General features: G+C 35.2%; 1 protein-coding gene across 1 annotated transcript; it reads right to left on the bottom strand.

The window, feature by feature from the left end:
- Nucleotides 1-1792: 1792 nt before the first annotated feature.
- LOC131950615 (inactive pancreatic lipase-related protein 1-like) lies at nucleotides 1793-9182 on the bottom strand. The gene is made up of 8 exons (XM_059312823.1): nucleotides 9112-9182; nucleotides 8610-8778; nucleotides 7100-7246; nucleotides 4914-5022; nucleotides 3666-3782; nucleotides 2517-2633; nucleotides 2211-2326; nucleotides 1793-1921 (listed from the first exon to the last, which is right to left on the bottom strand). The coding sequence occupies exons 1-8, from the start codon at nucleotides 9180-9182 to the stop codon at nucleotides 1793-1795; spliced, it is 975 nt and encodes a 324-aa protein (XP_059168806.1).
- Nucleotides 9183-23015: the final 13833 nt, after the last annotated feature.

Here is a 23015-nt window from a genome sequence, read left to right as displayed (position 1 = left end):
AAATAAACATTTTTATATCAAAACTGTCCGTTATTTTCCAATATCTGGTATAAGCATCTAGACTATGAGTAAATTGTATGTACAGGATTTTACGCATTTATTCTCCTTGTGAAACACAGGTTCTCAAAATGTTTTCAAGTGGCAACCCCATTTTCTAAAATCAAAGTCTCCTTCGATCCCCACGCAGATAACAACATAATGCTTTTGTTTGTATTTACTCTACAAGTTGGCGACCCCCAGAAATCCCTCCGCGGTCATTTACGGTAATAGCGACCCCTATATTAAGAATGTGTATTGTATAATCTTCTGAATGTACTTGGTAAAGTTTAAATTTGTAGATGGATGTAATATAGTTAAAATGATGAAATGTAGTTTAAATAGATGCAATGTAGTTTAAATAGATGTAGTGTAGTTTAAATAGATGTAATGTAGTTTAAATAGATGCAATGTAGTTTAATTAAATAGATGTAATGTAGTTTAAATAGATGTAATGTAGTTTCAATAGATGTTTTGATATATTGTAAAAAAAAAATAAAAAAATTGGTCGCTTAATTTTAAAAACCTGTTGTGGACTCTATAGCAAGTTTTGACAGTAGTGTTGGAACTATTTTAAATGTTGTAAATATTGCATTTCCTGGATTTGCACTTTTTGCAGCATATTTTAAATAATTTCAAAAGTTCTGTAAAAACTGAAACTATTGTATGTTTTGCATCTGTTGTTTTTCTTTTAAGTGTCAAGTTTGTTATAACGAACCACTGGCTATAAAATTATTCGTCAGACACGAGTCTGATCGTAACCAGCTGTGCTTACAGATTTACGGTTCTTTTATTTCCTGATTAAGATGAATCGGATGTTTGAGACCAATATATACAAACAAAAAAAGTAATGGAATTAAGTATTTAAAAAAAGCTTTGGCTGTAGAGTTATGTGTTTCAAATCTACCTTTATTTTAATTAACTAAAGATTTCATGTAATTATTTCTGAATCCCACTGGCCCTGATAATTGTACACTGGCCCAGCTGTGTACACCAACATTTACTGACCCAGCTGTATGTACCAGCTGTGTGTACACCATATTCACTTGCCAAGCTGTGTGTATACCAACATTCACTGGCCCAGCAGTGTGTACACCAACATTCACTAGTCCAGGTGTGTACACCAACATTCACTAGTCCAGGTGTGTACACCAACATTCACTTGCCCAGCTGTGTGTACACCTACATTCACTTGCCCAGCTGTGTGTACACCAACATTCACTTGCCCAGCTGTGTGTACACCAACATTCACTTTCCCAGCTGTGTGTACACCAAAATTCACTTTCCCAGCTGTGTGTACACCAAAATTCACTTTCCCAGCTGTGTGTAAAACAACATTCACTTTCCCAACTGTGTACACCAAAATTCACTTTCCCAGCTGTGTGTACACCAACATTCACAAGCGTTGTTTACAAAGTATAGAATTCAAACGATAAAAGGGATCAACAGCCCACATCGCAGTGACGGTAGCGGTGACTTCTGTGAGATTTTAAGTAAGGAAACTCAGGGACACTCGACGTGATAACATTTTCACTGTGTCGTTGAAACGTATTTTTTTTCCACTGTGACAAAAGCCAGTATGTGCTATGGTAATCTATTAACTATGACAAAAACCGGTATGTGTATAAGTATTTAATGTGTGATACATTAAACATTCTTACAGCCGATTTAAAATGTTATGTTAAAGATCGCTAAAATCATTTACAAGTCTATTGCATTCCCTACGGTCGTTATTTAAGACAAAAGACTTGCATCATCAAGACGTGCAGAAAGGTGCAGCACCATTTGTCTTGATGTAATATTTGCCTGTAGCGTTCTTGTTGGTGTCAGCCCAGAATCCCATGTTGGCACAACCAGATGGACCACAGGTGGTGCATTGTCCTGACTGTCAGATGACATATATATTAACAACCAAGTTACATATATATACACACACACACACACACACATATATATATATATATATATATATATATATATATATATATATATATATATATATATATATATATATATTTATTTATTTATTTATTTATTTATTTATTTATTTATTTATTTATTTATTTATTTATTTATTTATATATATGTGTGTATATACTTCATCTACACCAAAAGTAATCTGACTACGCCCCTGACGTAGCTACAGTAATAAATGTTCCATTCACTGGACCTACTTTAAATTTGTCCTCACTATCACACGGGTAACTCCTGAACCTACAGCCGGAGTTGATGCTCTCAGCGAACAGTTCAACGGCACGACTGTGGTTGCAGGTTAACCTTCCCTTTACACCTGAAATTAACAGAGCACAATTTAAGATACAGTCATAGGCCTGAAACGAATAATAACAGATTTTGCTTTAAAACAGCTTACCGCTAATGAGTCCCCACTAATCACAACACTTAATGATGCCATTAAACTGCTTACTGCTAATGAGTCTCCACTAATCACAACAATTAATGATGTCATTAAAACAGCTTACCGCTAATGAGTCCCCATTGTTTAATCGAATCGATTGTTGACTGGCTACATCCTGGTTGCTTGTAACCTGAATTCGGGAAAAAGTCAACGTGACCTACAGACTGTTTGATTCCAAAATCTGTGAAATACTAGATAAAATCAACCTGTGTATCATACAATTCATATTTCACAAAAATATAATTAATGAAAATTGAAGCATATAATAATAATAACCATTTGACATTTTCTAATTAGTTATCATAGACTAACTTTGGATCATGTAATATAATTCACGTGCAATTCAAAACATTGGAGCCAATAAGCAAAAATATAATGAGCTTATTTCAAAGTGCAATTCACTTTCACTTTTGTTAACTGAAAGTTGTTTCAGATCCAGGCGTGGTCGAAAGAGTAAGCTCATGAATGCTAACATTAAAGTCCAGAGCTCTTAAACCTGGGCAGATGAGACTCTTTAGGTGGGTACATTCAATCTTCAAGGAGAAAACATTTCCAAATGCAACAACTGCAGAAGTGGATATAACTCTTGGTTGTACTAAGGCCAGAAATCAAATCAATAAAGAAAAGCAGGTTGAAGTAGGAGTCCACTGGCCTTACATGACGTATGACATATTGATAAAATTTAATTTAATTTCTATTAAGATAAAGCAAAAGAATGGTTAATCAAAAATTTAATAATAGATGTTTACTTTCTCGTATGCAAAGTAAAGAGAAGTATTGTAATCGTGCTGAATAATGAACAGCTATTTTGACGATTTCCGCCGGTTTACACTTTCTGCCAAACTTTGATTGATTTCCGGTGACCGGAAGTTTTTCCGTATTTCATAAAAGATACTCAGTTTCCTTTAGAAAGTGCTAATTTTCCGCTCTATTACTCATATTGTTTGCTTTCATTTAGTGCGCATTTTTTTTCTACGTGATTTTGTTTAAATAACTGAAGTATTTAAAAATTAATAAAAACATCTCTATAGACCTGTTTGTGCCATCCTACTGTAATATAAGAATATACGAGAAAGTTTAGGGGGGATCACTCGCCTAAACTTTCTTTTTTAACTATCACTGCTAACTTACTTTGGCTCAATGTACATTAATTTTTTTACAAATTTCAAAGGGCAACAAATAATATCCAAACAATAAACCGCGAACTATTTACGGAAATTGATAAGATCCCCAATGTCGGAGTGTATGACGTCAACAAACATGGCATCAGTTGGGTCCAGTCTCACTTCCGCTGGCGTTTCCTCGAAGTCCGGTCCAGCTGGGTCCAAACCTGGTTGGATAATTTGTGATTCAGTAACAATGTTACTAGCATTACTTCAATAGGCAGTCAGGAATATGACAATGTTACTAGCATTACCTCAGTAGGAAGTCAGGCATAAATAACAAGGTTACAAGCATTTACTAAGTGGGAAGTTAGGTATACAGGAGAATGCTACTAGCATTACCTCTAATAGAATACACTGTACTATAACATCGGTAGCAGGGATTAGGTGTTCGAAAACAGAGTCCGTTGCTTATATTAATGTTTTTGTATATTATAATGTGCATTATATAGATTTACATATTTTATAGTTTAAAATCTTGTATTTTTTTAAAATTGTGCTTTTTTTTTTTTTTTTTAAATACTTGCAATACGTTGCTGCTTATAAGTATGTAGCCTACTTAATATAATTATATTTTTAAAAATAATAAAACTTGGGATAAATTCTAGTTCCTTAGTGAAATTGTTCACATATGATTTTTTACAGTGTATAAGTATTCAGTGCTTGAGAGTAGTTAAAACCATTGTAATTGTAGATTCGACGGCGCATGTATTGTCTTTGAGTAGTGTTTTGTTGCCCGTGTAGTAAACATGAACGGTCTGTGTATTTGCGAGACAAACCAGGAATAGTAATACCTGTAATGTAAACATTAGCTAATGTTTTTGTAACAACCTACCTGTAAACCTCCTAGAAATACGTGTAATGTAAACATTAGCTAATGTTTTTGTAACAATCTACATGTAAACATACCAAACCAACAGCATTCTAACAAACCTACCTATAAACCTCCCAAGCCGAACAACCCTCTACAAACCTACCTGTAAACCTCCCAATCCAAACAACCCTCTACAAACCTACATGTAAACCTCCTAAGCCGAACAACCCTCTACAAACTTACCTGTAAACCTCCCAATCCGAACAACCCTCTACAAACCTACCTGTAAACCTTCTAAGCCGAACAACCCTCTACAAACTTACCTGTAAACCTCCCAAGCCGAACAACCTTCTACAAACCTACCTGTAAACCTCCCAATCCGAACAACCCTCTACAAACCTACCTGTAAACCTCCCAAGCCGAACAACCCTTTAACAAACCTAGCCGTAAACCTCCTAATCCGAACAACCCTCTACAAACCTACCTGTTATCCTCCCTAGACCTTTGACCCTCTGACCAGCGTAGCCAGCTATGTGAGCCCCCAGACTGTGTCCGATGATATGGATATCTTTGGCCTTGACATTGTACTTTCCCTGTCACGCGATAATATGTAAAGAAAACATAATTAGCTTGCAGCAGATAATGACTAAAAAGGTTAAATAGAAAGTAATGTAAGTTGTAAGTAATATTAAGATGGGAGTTCATTATTATTTCCGTTAAAATGCATTATATATATATATATATATATATATATATATATATATATATATATATATATATATATATATACATATATATATATATATATATATATATACATATATATTTATACATATATATATATATATATATATATATATATATATATATATTTATGTATATATATATATATATATATATATATATATATATATATATATAATTACATATACATTTATGTATTTCCATTCAACAAAACCAGAGGCGTAGCGACCCCTCCCGGCGCCCGGGGACAAACTTTCGATTCGCGCCCCCCCCCCCCTATATTCTTTTATGTTTGTAATTCAAAACTACAGCTAAATGAGCTTTTAAGCTTTTAATTTTGTTCCAACCCATTTTGATGCTCCTACGGTCGGCCACCGGGGACGCATGTACCTACCCGCCACCCCCCTCCCCCCTCTTTTGCTAATCCTCTGAACAAAACAATATACTAAATACCTATACTGATATACTTGCTGAAATAAATCAGTTAAAAACCAGAATGTTGTTTGGTTTTTAACGTTTTAACCTTTTTTTTTAGTCTACAAAAATTATTATCTGGGTTGTCCGCATCCCTATTAGTATGTAACAACATGGATACATTAATTTCTTCGCATTCTTGAACGGGAAAATCTTATCAGCAAATGGAAATGTTTCATTAAAAGTATGAACAAAAACATTTAATGGCTTTATATTCTCTTATTCAAAGATCTGTCAAAAGTATCCTCTTTTTCTTCTTCTTAATTTTTAGTGTTGGAAGGGATCGAGTCTTATCTGCCAGAGGATTTGAACTCGAAACTCGTTCGAATGTATCAACCATGAGCTTTTGCCGACACAACCACGCCTCCACACAATTAATGATACGTGTCAACTGGTTATGCGCCATTGAGGCCATTGACTCTGGTTTTAGCAGGCTTGGAATTTGCTTCCATAGCCTTTGTCCAACCAAGAACAAACTACAGTACAAGGCAGCAGTTGTTTGATTTTGGAGTTGTCTCTCCTAGAAGAGTGGCTGTCCAGCTAACGAGCCTCATCTGCCCGAGGGATCGAACTCGAGACTTTTGCGGTTTAGCAACCATGAGCTTTACCGACTTGACCAGGAAAACCTCTTTAACCTTTTTGTTGGTACCTAATAGAAATAACAAATAAATACAGAATTAAAGCTTTATAGCCAGAATATGTTTATGCATTTTAACGCCTAAAACTTTTCAATCCGCAACGTGTCAAACTTTATTTCCCTTAGTCGGAAAAGCAATTTTGTAATTTTTTCCGTATGTCTGTGTGTATGTATGTGTCTGTGTGTATGTGTAGGTCTGTTAACAAGATAACTAGAGTACCATTACAGCTAGTGTGATGAAATTTTATATATAAGTATTACATCAAATTTGAAGTTCAGTTTCAACTTTTCCGTTAACCTGAAGTGGAACTTATTCTGTTTTGGTTTTTCAAAAGCTTATAACTTGAGTACTGTTTCTGTAATTAAAAAGTGATAAAAAATCATGTCTATATCCCGAGTAGCCATCCAGCATAATGTTGTATAAGAATATTCGAGAAAGTTTAGTGGAGATCACTCCTGCTTTATTTTATTATTTTCTTTAAACCAAATTTTGATCAGTAAAAAATAAACTATAATCTATAATAGTACGCCTTTTAAAGTTAGCAAATAAATAAATAAATAAATATTTCAAACTTGTAAGCAACGGTCAATTTTAGTGTGTTAGGATGAATTATGATATGCAGACCGGTTTTTAAATTGACATGAGTTGATTTATGAGAAGGCATTTCAACTTACCATGACCTTGATTAATGAGAAGACTTTCAACTTACCATGACCTTGATTAATGAGAAGACTTTCAACTTACCATGACCTTGATTAATGAGAAGACTTTCAACTTACCATGACCTTGATTAATGTGAAGAGCTCTTACTTACCACGAGTTGGTTGATGAGAAGACCTATCTGAGCCCCCACTAGCTGGGTGTTGGCCTTAGCTTGAGTGTAGGTGGTTACTGCCCCCGCTGACCAGTCCACCAGAATAACGTTGTAATCTCCCTGGGTCAGTAGCTTTTCTTTCAAATCCTGCTCATCGAAATAACAGGAACTTGTGTATAGCTCCTATGATTTTGTTTATAAACTAAATTTGAATAAACCGGGAGTGATCTCCCCTAAACTTACTCTTCATGCGTTTTTTGAGAAATCGGAAAGTGTAAATTACTACTTCCGGTCAAAGGAGATTACTCAATTTTGACCGAAGCCAGAGAATTATATCTTTTATTTGCATATGAAATTTCATTTATCTATCTGAAATAGTACTCAAGTTATAGGCCTACGAAAAATTTAAAGTAGAAAAAGTTCCATTTCCGGTTATCGTAAATCGCTCAAAAGTTGATTAGGATCTACCAATTTGATATAATACTTATATATGAAATTTCATCAACCTAGCTGTAACGGTACTCAAGTTATCGTGTTTACAGACACACACACACATACACACACACAGACATACGGACAAGATTGCAAAACTGTGTTTTGCACGATCACAAATACTTTCTCTATACTTCGTATACACGAGGAAGTAAAAATTAAATACATTTCATATTTCTTATCATAAACTGGTAATATTAAAATATAAAATATATGCTCTTTATATTGGACTGTGTGGTAGAGAAATTAATTAATTAAATATCGAAGTCCTTAACCTTTAAGGGTAGTCGGGGCACCACAAATGTTTGTGGTGTATATAGGGCCAAGTTTCACTCCTCTCCTTGGCTGACCACAGCTGTAGGTGGCTCATCTTGTTCGCGAGCACATGGCCTTTAAATATCTTCTAGGAACACTTGCGCCCTGGCCTGTGGCCTTTACTGGAAGGTCATACGCCCAGTGATGCCGTTTTATCATCAGTTTGTTTGATTTTGCTATCGAGCATCATCTGCTGTAGTGAGCGCTACGGAGGTGCAACGTCCGATTGAACGTCCCTGAACCGTCTTAGCGTATTTGAATATTGACTTATGTAAGAGTAAGTGTAGGTAGCTCAGTATACAAACTACCACAACCATCTTCAAGAATGTTAATTTGGCCTTTTGATCATCACGAAGATGAATGTTATTAATATTTGCAATGGAAATTTAATGTTATAACTATAAAAATGTAAAAAAAAAATTTAAAAAAAGAAGTAAAAATTCTTCTCTAGACCTTGGGTAGATGAACTGGAGTTCATATGTTTCTTGCCCTCGGCATATAAAGGGATAATTTGGTTAGCACTATACCCAGCCGCCTTTATTTTCCCTAACGTTAGTTAGATACACATCATAGTTGGGTGGTTTCAAGGACGTTACACTAACTTGAACCCGGATTCGAACTCGAAACTTTCGGGTTAGCAGTCTAGCGCTTCACCGCTAGGCCAGGCCGTCCCATAAATATGTATCTAACACTTATGTCTGACCTTAGACCTCGCGTTCATCTCTGTACCATCGAGAAATCCATGGATGACAAATTTGGTCGGTCTGGGTGAAAAATCTGGCCAGGTTGTCTGGAGACTTGTTTTCACATTGACAGCCTCAAGATCTAGCGGGGTGGCTCGCTGTGTACGTGTGTACAGGCGGAATTTGGTACTGGGAAAAACATTAAATAAAATTTTTAAATATAAGGCTTTTATACATGCCCAGACACTGGATAAAGTGGAAAATAACGGTTGAGACTATTTGCTCTTAATAATAGTTATTTCAGAGGATTTATACAACAAGTTAAACTTCGTGGATGAACTGGACTATGGTCTCCAGATCTGCTGGCACCCAATACAATTGTTATGTAGACAAAACAAGTAGATTTGTGAATTTTAAAACTTGGTAAACTAAGGAGTCATTTTTTCTTATTGATTCGGTTATGTACGCTATACTTTCACCAAGTTTAATAAAACTCTAGTGAGAAAAAGTGACGATTTTTACTTGACATTTGCTGGTGATTGAGGGAGTAGAGCAAGAGGTCTTTGCAGGGTAAAGCCGAATGGTGAGGTCATCGAGAAACATCCCAGGTCGTCGTAACAGTTGTCTGAGTGATAGATATTTACATTTTATTTCAGTGAAATCATCACACATCTTTACAAGTCAAGTGAGCTCTCTAGCTATTGCTTGACACCAGTGGTTATAGTAGGGTCAAGCAAATATTACTTATATTTATTTATAATTATAAATGTGTTATATATATATATATATGTATATATATATATATATATATATATATATATATATTCAGTTAAAGTAAATATAGATGCTGTGTATACTTACTAAACAGAAAGCTGAATGCTGGGCAAACGACACAAACTAGAAGTACACAGAGAAGAGCTCCTGACATGTCGGTGTGTACAAGTTATATCCTTCCAAGTTTCTTTTTGACCTAGGACTAAAGAAGGCACTCGAATAATGTTGTAGGTTGGTATATATCAGATACACACCTCGTCTTGTATGTATTAATGCAACAGTGATATACACACACTGTAGTTTATTTATATTAATTAGACACTACGTCACTCCGCCTACGAAATTCATCTGTTCATTTTGTTATGCAAATAACCTCTTTATTTTCCGTTCAGCGACTCTGGTAGATGTAATTGTTTTTAGCTTTACCGATATAATTTTAGTCAATGCTGGCTTTATCGAATCAATGTTATTTTTAGAGATGACTTTTATGGTATACATTTCAATTTGTTCTTCTGAATGATTTTTTTAAGTTGTCATATTTATTTCTTATATTTTCGTAACATTTGTTAAAACGCGCGGGTCAAAGCCCCGTTATGGCCAAAGCCCCGCTGTGGACTAAGCCACAATGGCAATACCCCCTATGGTCAAAACACATAAGACCTTTGTTTTAATTCAGCCCATCTTAGCACGTCTCTGCGGTAACTTGGACAAATATCACAAAATTATAGTGCCGATGTTGTTTATAAGTAACTATATGTCTAATCACCCAAAATAAAATTATCAATTTCGTACCCCAGAAATCGAAAAACAATATACCGTAATAATATTTTAACAGCATGTCACTCATATTTTGGGTTTAACGCTTAAAATGACAACGTTAGGCAGATTGATTATTTTGTTGTTTAACACCCAATTTGAGGTTAAATATTCCTTCCCTCATATATCGCAGCATCGAGTGTTGTGTCGACAATTTCCTTTATAAATTATTTCTTTTTAACTAAAGTGTAACTTAACGCAAAATTTAAAAATAAATAAATCAGGAAATGACTGGGTTTTGTACTTGACCACTGTATTTGATTTGGTTATTAAAAATAGCTAGATAGTGTAATAGACGAATGAATAATTGCGCATTCAACAGCAAGACCCTGGGGTCGGCGTGGTCGAGTCGGTAAAGCTCATGGTTGCTTAACCGAAAAGTCTCGAGTTCGATCCCTCGGGCAGATGAGGCTCGTTAGCTGGGGACAGCCACTCTTCTAGGAGAGACAACTCCAAAATTAAAAAAACAACTGCTACCTTGTAGTTTGTTCTTGGTTGGACAAAGGCTATGGAAGCAAATCCAAAAAGGAAAGCAGGCTGAAATCGGAGTCAATGGCCTCAATGGCGCATAACCAGTTGACACGTAACGCTTAATTGTGTTGGAGGCGTGTTCGAGTCGGCAAAAAAAAAAAAAAAAAGCTCATGGTTGATAAATTCGAACAAAGTCACGAGTTCAAACCCACTGGCAGATAAATCTCGATCCCCTCCAACACTAATAATTAAGAACGAAGAAGAAGAAGAAGAACAGCAAGTCCGAATGTATCAGGCCTACCTTCTCCAACCAGTTGAAGGGACAATGTCTGTGTAGCAAGTCGAGAAGACCACATTTTACCATTGTCTCAGGCCTACTCTATCCACACAGCTGAGAGGACCAGTGGATAGACATTACCTATATATTTTGGCGTAAGCTATGTTGCCAGATATGCAGAGAGTATACCAGAATTGTTAATCCTTTAAATATAGACCTATATAGGGCTTGTAAGTAGGTCACAACTTCTCGTTTTCGTACTATGCAGCTAGTAGATGTCGAGACCGTAGACTTAAAAGCCCTATTGTATACTTAGTATAAATGTACATACAATAAAAAAAATTTAAAGTATTGATTTATCGTCTTTTTTAAATTAAAAATAATAGTGAGATAACGCTCTTTAGGCTGAAATAAAAAATATAGGCACTGCCTATTCGCATTGAATCAAGTGAAACCTATTGGCATTGAATCAAGTGAAACCTATTGGCATTGAATCAAGTGGAACCATGTGTAGGAGTGAAGTGTTTGATCTAACACGACAGATGTGCGGGTTGATTAATAAATGGTACACTCGCGTTGTTGCAGTAGTCTAGTCGTGATCTAAGTGTTATGTTATGTGTAGAGACGCCGGTTCAATGAATGAAACCTCATCAAATATGACGATGGGTGAGAAGTCGATGTTCTCGTGTGTTATCCTGTGCTGACCAGGACCTTAACGACTGGCATCTTTAACAGTCAGTGAGATTCCAAGCACAGAAGAATGCACTTTTGAAAAACTGGAAAACATGCATCAACAACTTAGCGTTCATTTGTTCAGCGAAACAGCTTAGCAGCAAGGGCGGAACTACTATACCTTCAGGCCGTGCAACGCAGGAGGCCCAGGACGTTTAGGGGCCCCACGGCCAACCATAATTTTTCTTGTCTTTTTTTGTTTTTATTTTTATATTTTCGCCTTTGCGCTTGCTTTGTAAAAAAAATAATGTAGGTGCGGTCGGATTATTTTAATTCTACAGTGGTTACAACACTTTCTTCCTTAAAACATTTAAAAACCACCACACAAAATGTAGTTTCAAAAAATTGGTAAAACTTCAAATTTGAATGCATTTCGTGACTTTTCACTCCCCCTCGACAGCCAAATGGGAGCATGTAACACGTTCACACATTGTTCGACCGGGCCTCGAAATTGTGGGGGGAGGGGGCTTTTTATTTCTAGTTTCGCCACTGTGTTGCAGCGGCGTTGGAATGAAGATGAGAAATAAAGTTTTTGAACCCTATTATGTTTTTCATGCCGACATTTTTTGCAATTAAACACATCGATAATTTAGTAATAGACTAATGTATTAATTATTGTCAATTAGATGTTCGTCAATTTATCACGGCGATTGGCGTGGATGTGAATGCAGTAGTTAATGGGGTGCTTTGTTTTAATGCAATAGACAATCAGAATTTAGAAATTAGATTGATCCAGTGTAACACAGGAGCCATTTCATGGACTGCTGATTGACATAAAATGGTCTTACCGAACATTTTGGACTATGTTAATGGAGCAATAAATGTGTCTGAATTCATTTTAATTTTAAATTGCTGTTTATTCACTAAATGATTTTGTAATTTATTCCAAAGACAAAATCTGAATATTATAAAGTATGTATTGATCAAACAAAAACCAAAATTTCAATTATTCAACAATGGAAGCTTTCAAATATTTCATCCCACTTTAATTTTTAACAGATAAGCTGTAAAAACTTGTAATAAACCTTTAATTATAACCTTTAATTTCAAATCTCGTAATCCACTGTAATTATGAATCATAAGCTCCCTCTCCCTCTCCACCCCCACCCCCACACACCAATACACACACACACAACAGTCTCACGCTCATACTTAATTCTAACTCTTTGCCCACATAATACCACATACGCACACATACACACACATAAAACCCTCAACCTACAGCATACCGCGATAGATTGTCCAAACTGTATTCGTTACTTTGTAAATGCTCATGTATTTCACACACGTTGTTACTGATTTATTTTACAGGTATTGTTACGTTATAGAACTCCACTTTACACGCCCAATGTATTTGCCCTTATACTTGACAGGCGAGATGATTCGTCTCAGGGTGATGTCGAATACTCGGATGCCGTCTAAACTATTCTCTTTCAACAAGGACAATATTGTTTAACTGTACATATCACGTAGAAATTGCATGATACAATCAACGTAGATTAAAATAATTAACATTCAGGAATACAGTTTTTTTCACTGATCTGCAATTAACATCTTACTATTTGTTTATTAAACGTACTCCACATTTGAGTTGTTTGCAAGTTCGCCTATATTTGGTGCTCATGTTATAGTACACAATGACGCTGACGCTAGAGTTGATGATCTCCAATAGGTAAGACACACAAAACATCACCAGGGTGATGTCGAAGTGAGTCCCGTGGACGCTCAACCCCCGCACCACCCCCACAGCAGTAAGTATCCCCGTCTGGGGGAGGAGACTGACGACGAAAATAACTGCCACTGTTGATAACATTTTGATAACTTTTGCTTCCTTTTTAGATATCTGTTCCCGTGTTGAAAAACTTGTATTGTTAGATCTCCAATGTAGACGTTGTTGTAGTTTGATCGTGGTGATGACGGTACATATGATGATGATGATGAATTGCAGGTAAGGGATGAAGAGATCGGTAATGAAATACGAAACACGAAAAACGCGCTCTCTGTTTTGGTTAAAAACGACTTGGAGAATTGACTTGTTTCTCTCAGGGGAGAACACCCAGTCTAGGTAAGTAGTGTAGTAGACGGGGAACACGTTCAGTAAGGTGATGATGTAGATGGTGATGTTAACACCAAGAACGACGTTTTTCGTAATGTAAGCTTTAAATTTAAGTGGCAGAGCTACGCAGAGACATTTTTCAAATGTGGCGAAAGCTGTGGTAAATCCACACACCCTGATGAAGTAATTGTGCGGGGTGAATGACACCACAACAGATATGTCTATGGGGGAGAAGTTGATGTCCTCACAGTTTAACCAGGGGTTGACCAGGACGTTGAAGACTTGGAGACTGACCAGCGCCCCGAGGTCACTGACCGCTAGAGCTACCAAGGTTATGTTGACCGTGTCCTTGAACCCCTGCCTGACAAACACAAGGACGTTGAGCACGTTACCAGCGATACCCAGGATGGAGATGACCTCACCCAAAGTGACCTTGATGGTCAAGATGACGTATAGAACTAGTTCTGGGATATGCTGGGTCAAGGTCACTGTTGACGTTGAAAATATCGTGGTGAACGTGAAATTATCCATAATGAGAAATATCTGATATTTAGTTGTATAACACTCTTTCCATATGTAAATTTTTAACTGCACCACAAAAAATGTAATACAGTGTTTGTTATCAGAATATAGTTCAGTTGTTATACTTAAAATGTACTAAATTATACATGCACCAATATATTCCATGTATAAACGCACATACGCTATTAAGTAAGACAAGGTACATATCTTGTTTACCTAAGATAAAAAATGTCGTACATTTTGCATTATATAGGCCTACTTGTGTTTATTTTTTTATTAATTCTTTTAATGTTGCAGATACAGATATCAATATCCCATCTTTTGTGATCTTATAGATTCTCTAGAAACAGCTGAAATTAATAGAGCATCCGATGAATCACAAACATGTCAACAGTTACTACTAAATTGCGTAGAGTAACCATTGAAAGCTGAAGTATCCAATAGCACAGTATAAATTCACGTAACCCATTTACTGCTACATGTCCACTATCATAAATTGAAAGTAACTCATAGCATGGGCTGCTATTTAAGCAGACATTTAGGCAATATTTATTTACATTATTAAGTAACAAATTACTCGATGTGTTGTTGAGTGTATTGGATATCCACTTAATCGCGACAATTATCGATAATACGAGCGCATGGGACTCATTTAAACCGTTATAATTAAAAGCATTTACTAAGTTCGCAACGTTCTTTTGTGTTTTTGTGGAAAATCTTGTAGTTCAATGTTTACCACCTTATAATGAAGCGATTGCGTTCGAATTTTCCAGCTTTCATCGTCATCGAGGACAATACATAAATATATTCTTTTTTTAAATGTCATTAGATGTTAAAAAGTTCTTAGAATTAATTAAACTCTTTCGAAACCAAGAGGAAAAAGCAATATTAAATGCTAGCGATCATTCGATAGATTACTATATTCAATAAAGAAGGGGAGATAACTGGCTAGACGCTATCATCAGACCAGTCTGTTGAGCTGTGGATCATTTACAATTGTAAAGCCGTTTTGAGTTATTGAAAACTGTTAGGGGCAGATAATAAAGTTTTTAAAAAACTATTTGAAACTGAGGAGAGGTAGAAAGATTAAAAAATATCCTTTTTTCAGCTTGCTGTCGTCTGTTATTTTTGGTCTATGACGGCTGCTTTTCACGGGCACATAGTTATCTTTTAGATATTTCAGCTTTTTTAATGGTGTTTTAAAGCAACTAATTTTAGTCGTGTCGCATTCATAAATTTGAAATCACTCAAAAGTAGAAAAAAAAAACAAATATTAAAAAAGATTTCTATCGACAAGCTTTTAAATGCACTGAAAATTAGAAAAATTAAACAAATTCGCTTTCTTTAATAAAACGTTTGGTTGCTCATGAGATCTTTTACATATTTTAGAGACACAATTTTTTTTAAAGTAATTTAGTTTTATTTTCTTATTTTCAGTGCATTTAAATGCTTATTGCTATATTTATTTTATTTTATTTTATTTTACACTTGAACATCATAAAATGTAGATTAGTCAGGAACTTTGACACCCCTTTTTATCCCATGATCAGAGCTTTTTCGGGCTATATAAATCTGGCTTTATAATTTTGACTTTTTAAACTGAGGTACATAAATCTGGTTATTTAAATCTGGCTTTTATATTTCGGTTCTTAAATCAGGGCTCTGTAATTTTGGCATTTTAAATTAAGCTATTTAAATCTGAGTGATAAAAATGGATTTTTCAAGTTGGATTGAGATTTGATTTATTTAGAATAGAAGAATGAACTGATGAATAACTGATACACATGGATCAACAACTCAGCCATTATTTTGTGCAAGGAAACAGCTTTGCTGCTTGACCGCAACTATTATATCGCCAGATCACGCAAGGCCGGTGTACCAGGACTGGAATTTTTATATTTTTTAAAATATTTTCGCCTTTATGTTTATTTTTAGTAAAAAAAAATGTAGCTGCGGTTGGATTATCTTAGGAATAAGGAGAGGGAAAAATATTTAGAACCATGTGAAGCTTTCCATACAGACATATATCCTGCAATTAGAAATATCAATAGTTAACTAATGTGCTGATACTTGATTATTGTGCATTAGAATGTTTGTAAATGAATCACGGCATTTGACGTGGATGTGAATGCAGCGGTTAATGGGTGCTTTGGTTTAATACAGTAGACAATCAGAATTCAGAGATTAGATTCATGCCGTGCAACACAAAAACCGTTCAATAAACAATTGATTAACATCAGATGGTTTTACCGTAAATTTTAGCCTATGTAAATAGAACAATAAATGTGGCATTTAGAAAATTTCTCGGCAAAGATTAAGCCAATGTTTGAATTCATATTATTTTTTAATTTGTTGTGTATTCACTAAATGATTTTTGGATTTATCAATCAAGCAAAATCTGAATATTATAAATAATGTATTGATCATACAAAAAGCATTCACGTCATCTTTTCAATAATTCAACAATGTAGGTTTCATCCCAGTTTAATTATGAACGGATAAGCTTTCAAATTTTGTACACTACTGTAATTATGAAAAATAAGCCCCCCCCCCCCGACACCTATACATACACGGCACTCTAACGCTCATACTTAATTCTAACTCTTTGCCCACACAATCACACATACACACACATTCATAAACGTAAAAAAAAACTCTACCTACAGAAGACCGTGATATATTATCCAAGTTTGTCTTATAATTTTAAATGTTCATGTGTTTTCACACACGTGTTATTGATGTTTTTTTCATGTAGACATCAAATCATAGAACACCACTTTACACGCTCAATAAACATTCAATGGTAATAAAACATAAAACACGTTGTATCAATTATTGAGATACATTTTATTCTTTTAATAAAGGTTATTTTTTTAAATTTATTTCAGCTTTTATAAAATTGTGTATGGTCTAGGCAAGTTGGTGAAGAGAAACGTATCATAATGGTAAGCCAAGTGGTCGGAGTGTTAAAACTTCTACCATTATACTTGACAGGCAAAAGATTCGGGTCTGATTGATGTCGTGGGTTCGGATCCTGTCTAGCTAAACTATTATCTCTCAACAAGGACAATATTGTTTAACTGTATTTACATATAACGTTCAAATATCATGATACAACCAAAATTAACATTCAGGAATATTGCTTTTTTCACTGATCTGCAATTAACATCTTACTATTTGTATATTAGACGTACTCCACATTTAAGTTGTTTGAATGTTCGCCTATATTTGGTGCTCATGTTATAGTACACAATGACGCTGACGCTAGAGTTGATGATCTCCAGTAGATAAGACACACAAAACATCACCAGGGTGATGTCGAAGTGAGTCCCGTGGACGCTCAACCCCCGCACCACCCCCACAGCAGTGAGTATCCCCGTCTGGGGGAGGAGACTGACGACGAAAATAACTGCCACTGTTGATAACATTTTGATAACTTTTGTTTCCTTTTTAGATATCCGTTCCCGTGTTGAAAAACGTGTATTGTTAGATCTCCAATGTAGACGTTGTTGTAGTTTCATCGTGGTGATGACGGTGCAGACGATGATAATGATAAATTGCAGGTAAGGGATGAAGAGATCGGTAATGAAATATGAAACACGAAAAACGCGCTCTCTATTTTGGTTAAAAACGACTTGGAGAATTGACTTGTTTCTCTCAGGGAAGAAGTTTTTCGTAATGTAAGCTTTAATTTTTAAAGGCAGAACTACGCAGAGACATTTTTCAAAAGTGGCGAATGCTGTGGTAAATCCACACACCCTGATGAAGTAGTTGTGCGGAGTGAACGAAACCATAACAGATATGTCTATGGGGGAGAAGTCGATGTCCTCACAGTTTAACCAGGGGTTGACCAGGACGTTGAAGACTTGGAGACTGACCAGCGCCCCGAGGTCACTGACCGCTAGAGCTACCAAGGATATGTTGACCGTGTCCTTGAACCCCTGCCTGACCAACACCAGCACGTTGAGCACGTTACCAGCGATACCTAGGATAGAGATGACCTCACCCAAGGTGACCTTGATGACCAAGATGACGTACAGAACCAGTTCTGGGATATGCTGGGTCAAGGTCACTGTTGACGTTGAAAACATCGTGGTCAACGTGAAATTATCCATAATGAGAAATATCTGTTATATATTATAACACTCTCTCCATATGTAAATTTTTAACTGCACTACAAAAATGTAATACAGTTTGTTATCAGAATATAGTTCAGTTGTTATACTTAAACTGTACTAAATTATACATGTACCAATATATTTTATGTATAAACGCACATACGCTATTAAGTAAGACAAGGTACATCTCTTGTTTACCTAAGATAAAAAATGTCGCACATTTTCCATTATATAGGCCTACTTGCGTTTATTTTTTATTAATTCTTTTAATAGTAACATAGTATGCAGATACATATATCAATATCTCATCTTTTTGTGATCTTATAGATTCTCGAGAAACAGCTGAAATTAATAGAGCATCCGATGAATCACAAACATGTCAACAGTTACTACTAAATTGCGTGGAATAACCATTGAAAGCTGAAGTATCCAAATAGCACAGTATAAATTCACGTAACCCATTTACTGCTACATGTCCACTATCATAAATTGAAAGTAACTCATAGCATGGGCTGCTATTTAAGCAGACATTTAGGCAATATTTATTTACATTATTAAGTAACAAATTACTCGATGTGTTGTTGAGTGTATTGGATATCCACTTAATCGCGACAATTATCGATAATACGAGCGCATGGGACTCATTTAAACCGTTATAATTAAAAGCATTTACTAAGTTCGCAACGTTCTTTTGTGTTTTTGTGGAAAATCTTGTAGTTCAATGTTTACCACCTTATAATGAAGCGATTGCGTTCGAATTTTCCAGCTTTCATCGTCATCGGGGACAATGAACAAATATCTTCTTTTTTAAAACATGTTATTAGATGTTAAAAAGTTCTTAGAATTAATTAAACTCTTTCGAAACCAAGAGTAAAAAGCAATATTAAATGCTAGCGATCATTCGATAGATTACTATATTCAATAAAGAAGGGGAGATAACTGGCTAGACGCTATCATCTGACCAGTCTGGTGAGCTGTGGATCATTTACAATTGTAAAGCCGTTTTGAGTTATTGAAAACTGTTAGGGGCAGATAATAAAGTTTTTAAAAACTATTTAAAAATTAGGGGAGGTAGAAAGATTTAAAAATATCCTCTTTTTCAGCTTGCTGTCGTCTGTTAATTTTGGTCAATGACGGCTGCTTTTGACGGGCACATAGTCATCTTTTAGATATTTCAGATTTTTTAATGGTGTTTTAAAGCAACTAATTTTAGTCGTGTCGAATTCATAAATTCGAAATAACTCGAGAGTAGAAAATAAAACAAATATAAAAAACCATTTCTATCGACAAGTTTTTAAATGCACTGAAAATTTGAAAAATTAAACAAATTCGCTTTCTTTAATAAAAGGTTAGGTTGCTCATGAGATCTTTTACATATTTTAGAGACACAATTTTTTTTAGAAAGTAATTTAGTTTTATTTTCTTATTTTCAGTGCATTTAAATGCTTATTATTATATTTATTTTATTTTATTTTATTTTACACTTGAACATCATAAAATGTAGATTAGTCAGGAACTTTGACACCCTTTTTTATCCCGTGATCAGAGCTTTTTCGGGCTATATAAATCTGGCTTTATAAGTTTGACTTTTTAAACTGAGGTACATAAATCTGGTTATTTAAATCTGGCTTTTATATTTCGGTTCTTAAATCAGGGCTCTGTAATTTTGGCATCTTAAATTAGGCTATTTAAATCTGAATGATAAAAATAGATTTTTCAAGTTGGATTGAGATTTGATTTATTTAGAACAGAAAAATGAACTTGTGAATAACTGATACACATGGATCAACAACTCAGCCATTATTTTGTGGAAGGAAACAGCTTTGCTGCTTGACCAGTCCTATAATACCGCCAGATCCCGCAACGCCGGTGTACCAGGACTGGAAATATTTTTTTTTCCGCCTTTATGTTTATTTTGTAAAAAAAAAAAAACTAATGTAGCTGCGGTTGGATTATTGTAGGAATAAAGCGAGGAAAAAAATATTTAGAACCATGTGAAGCTTTTCATACAGACATATATCCTGCAATTAGAAATATCAATAGTTAACTAATGTGCTGATACTTGATTATTGTGCATTAGAATGTTTGTAAATGAATCACGGCATTTGACGTGGATGTGAATGCAGCGGTTAATGGGTGCTTTGGTTTAATACAGTAGACAATCAGAATTCAGAGATTAGATTCATGCCGTGCAACACAAAAACCGTTCAATAAACAATTGATTAACATTAGATGGTTTTACTTTAAATTTTAGCGTATGTAAATAGAACAATAAATGTGGCATTTAGAAAATTTCTCGGAAAAGATTAAGCAAATGTCTGAATTCATTTTAATTTTAATTTGTTGTGTATTCACTAAATGTTTTTTTTGGATTTGTCCCTAAGGCAAAATCTGAATATTATAAATAATGTATTGATCATATAAAAAGCATTCACGCCATATTTTCAATAATTCAACAAAGTAGGTTTCATCCAAGTTTAATTATGAACGGATAAGCTTTCAAATTTTGTACTCTATGTTATTATGAAAAATAAGCCCCCCTCCCCGCCACCTATACATACACGGCACTCTAACGCTCATACTCAATTCTAACTCTTTGCCCACACAATCACAAATAGACACACATACACACACATTCATAAACGTAAAAAAATCTCTACCTACAGCAGACCGTGATATATTATCCAAGTTTGTCTAAAAAATTTAAATGTTCATGTGTTTTCACACACGGTGTTATTGGTGTTTTTTTTTCATGTAGACATCATTTCATAGAATACCACTTTACACGCTCAATAAACATTCAATGGTAATAAAACATAAAACACTTTGTATCAATTATTGAGATACATTTTATTATTTTAATAAAGGTTATTTTTTAATTTATTTTAGCTTTTATAAAATTGTGTATGGTCTAGGTAAGTTGGTGATGAGAAACGTATCATAATGGTAAGCCAAGTGGTCGGAGTGTTAAAACTTCTACCATTATACTTGACAGGCAAAAGATTCGGGTCTGAGTGATGTCGTGGGTTCGGGTCCCGTCTAGTTAAATTATTATCTCTCAACAAGGACAATATTGTTTAACTGTATTTACATATAACGTTCAAATATCATGATACAACCAAAATTAACATTCAGGAATATTGCTTTTTTCACTGATCTGCATTTAACATATTACTATTTGTATATTAGACGTACTCCACATTTAAGTTGTTTGAAGGTTTGCCTATATTTGGTGCTCATGTTATAGTACACAATGACGCTGACGCTAGAGTTGATGATCTCCAGTAGGCAAGACACACAGAACATCACCAGGGTGATGTCGAAGTGAGTCCCGTGGACGCTCAGCCCCCGCACCACCCCCACAGCAGTGAGTATCCCTGTCTGGGGGAGGAGACTGACGACGAAAATAACTGCCACTGTTGATAACATTTTGATAACTTTTGTTTCTTTTTTAGATATCTGTTCCCGTGTTGAAAAACTTGTATTGTTAGATCTCCAATGTAGACGTTGTTGTAGTTTGATCGAGGTGATGACGGTACAGACGATGATAATGATAAATTGCAGGTAAGGGATGAAGAGATCGGTAATGAAATATGAAACACGAAAAACGCGCTCTCTATTTTGGTTAAAAACGACTTGGAGAATTGACTTGTTTCTCTCAGGGAAGAAGTTTTTCGTAATGTAAGCTTTAATTTTTAAAGGCAGAACTACGCAGAGACATTTTTCAAAAGTGGCGAATGCTGTGGTAAATCCACACACCCTGATGAAGTAGTTGTGCGGAGTGAACGAAACCATAACAGATATGTCTATGGGGGAGAAGTCGATGTCCTCACAGTTTAACCAGGGGTTGACCAGGACGTTGAAGACTTGGAGACTGACCAGCGCCCCGAGGTCACTGACCGCTAGAGCTACCAAGGATATGTTGACCGTGTCCTTGAACCCCTGCCTGACCAACACCAGCACGTTGAGCACGTTACCAGCGATACCTAGGATAGAGATGACCTCACCCAAGGTGACCTTGATGACCAAGATGACGTACAGAACCAGTTCTGGGATATGCTGGGTCAAGGTCACTGTTGACGTTGAAAACATCGTGGTCAACGTGAAATTATCCATAATGAGAAATATCTGTTATATATTATAACACTCTCTCCATATGTAAATTTTTAACTGCACTACAAAAATGTAATACAGTTTGTTATCAGAATATAGTTCAGTTGTTATACTTAAACTGTACTAAATTATACATGTACCAATATATTTTATGTATAAACGCACATACGCTATTAAGTAAGACAAGGTACATCTCTTGTTTACCTAAGATAAAAAATGTCGCACATTTTCCATTATATAGGCCTACTTGCGTTTATTTTTTATTAATTCTTTTAATAGTAACATAGTATGCAGATACATATATCAATATCTCATCTTTTTGTGATCTTATAGATTCTCGAGAAACAGCTGAAATTAATAGAGCATCCGATGAATCACAAACATGTCAACAGTTACTACTAAATTGCGTGGAGTAACCATTGAAAGCTGAAGTATCCAAATAGCACAGTATAAATTCACGTAACCCATTTACTGCTACATGTCCACTATCATAAATTGAAAGTAACTCATAGCATGGGCTGCTATTTAAGCAGACATTTAGGCAATA

This window comes from Physella acuta, unplaced genomic scaffold (assembly GCF_028476545.2).
Source record: "Physella acuta isolate Inbredline_101_S28 unplaced genomic scaffold, ASM2847654v3 ptg000063l, whole genome shotgun sequence".
Classification (NCBI taxonomy): Eukaryota; Metazoa; Mollusca; class Gastropoda; family Physidae; genus Physella; species Physella acuta.
Note: the sequence above shows the minus strand (reverse complement) of the source record. Positions and strands in the feature narration are given on the sequence as shown.

Coding starts and splice junctions, on each gene's coding strand:
- LOC131950615 (XM_059312823.1), bottom strand. CDS start 9,182: ATGACCTCACCATTCGGCTTTACCCTGCAAAGACCTCTTGCTCTACTC. Junction 7,247..8,609: donor AGATGAACGCGAGGTCTAAG/GTCAGACATAAG, acceptor TTCGATGAGCAG/GATTTGAAAGAAAAGCTACT. Junction 5,023..7,099: donor TTCTCATCAACCAACTCGTG/GTAAGTAAGAGC, acceptor ATCGCGTGACAG/GGAAAGTACAATGTCAAGGC.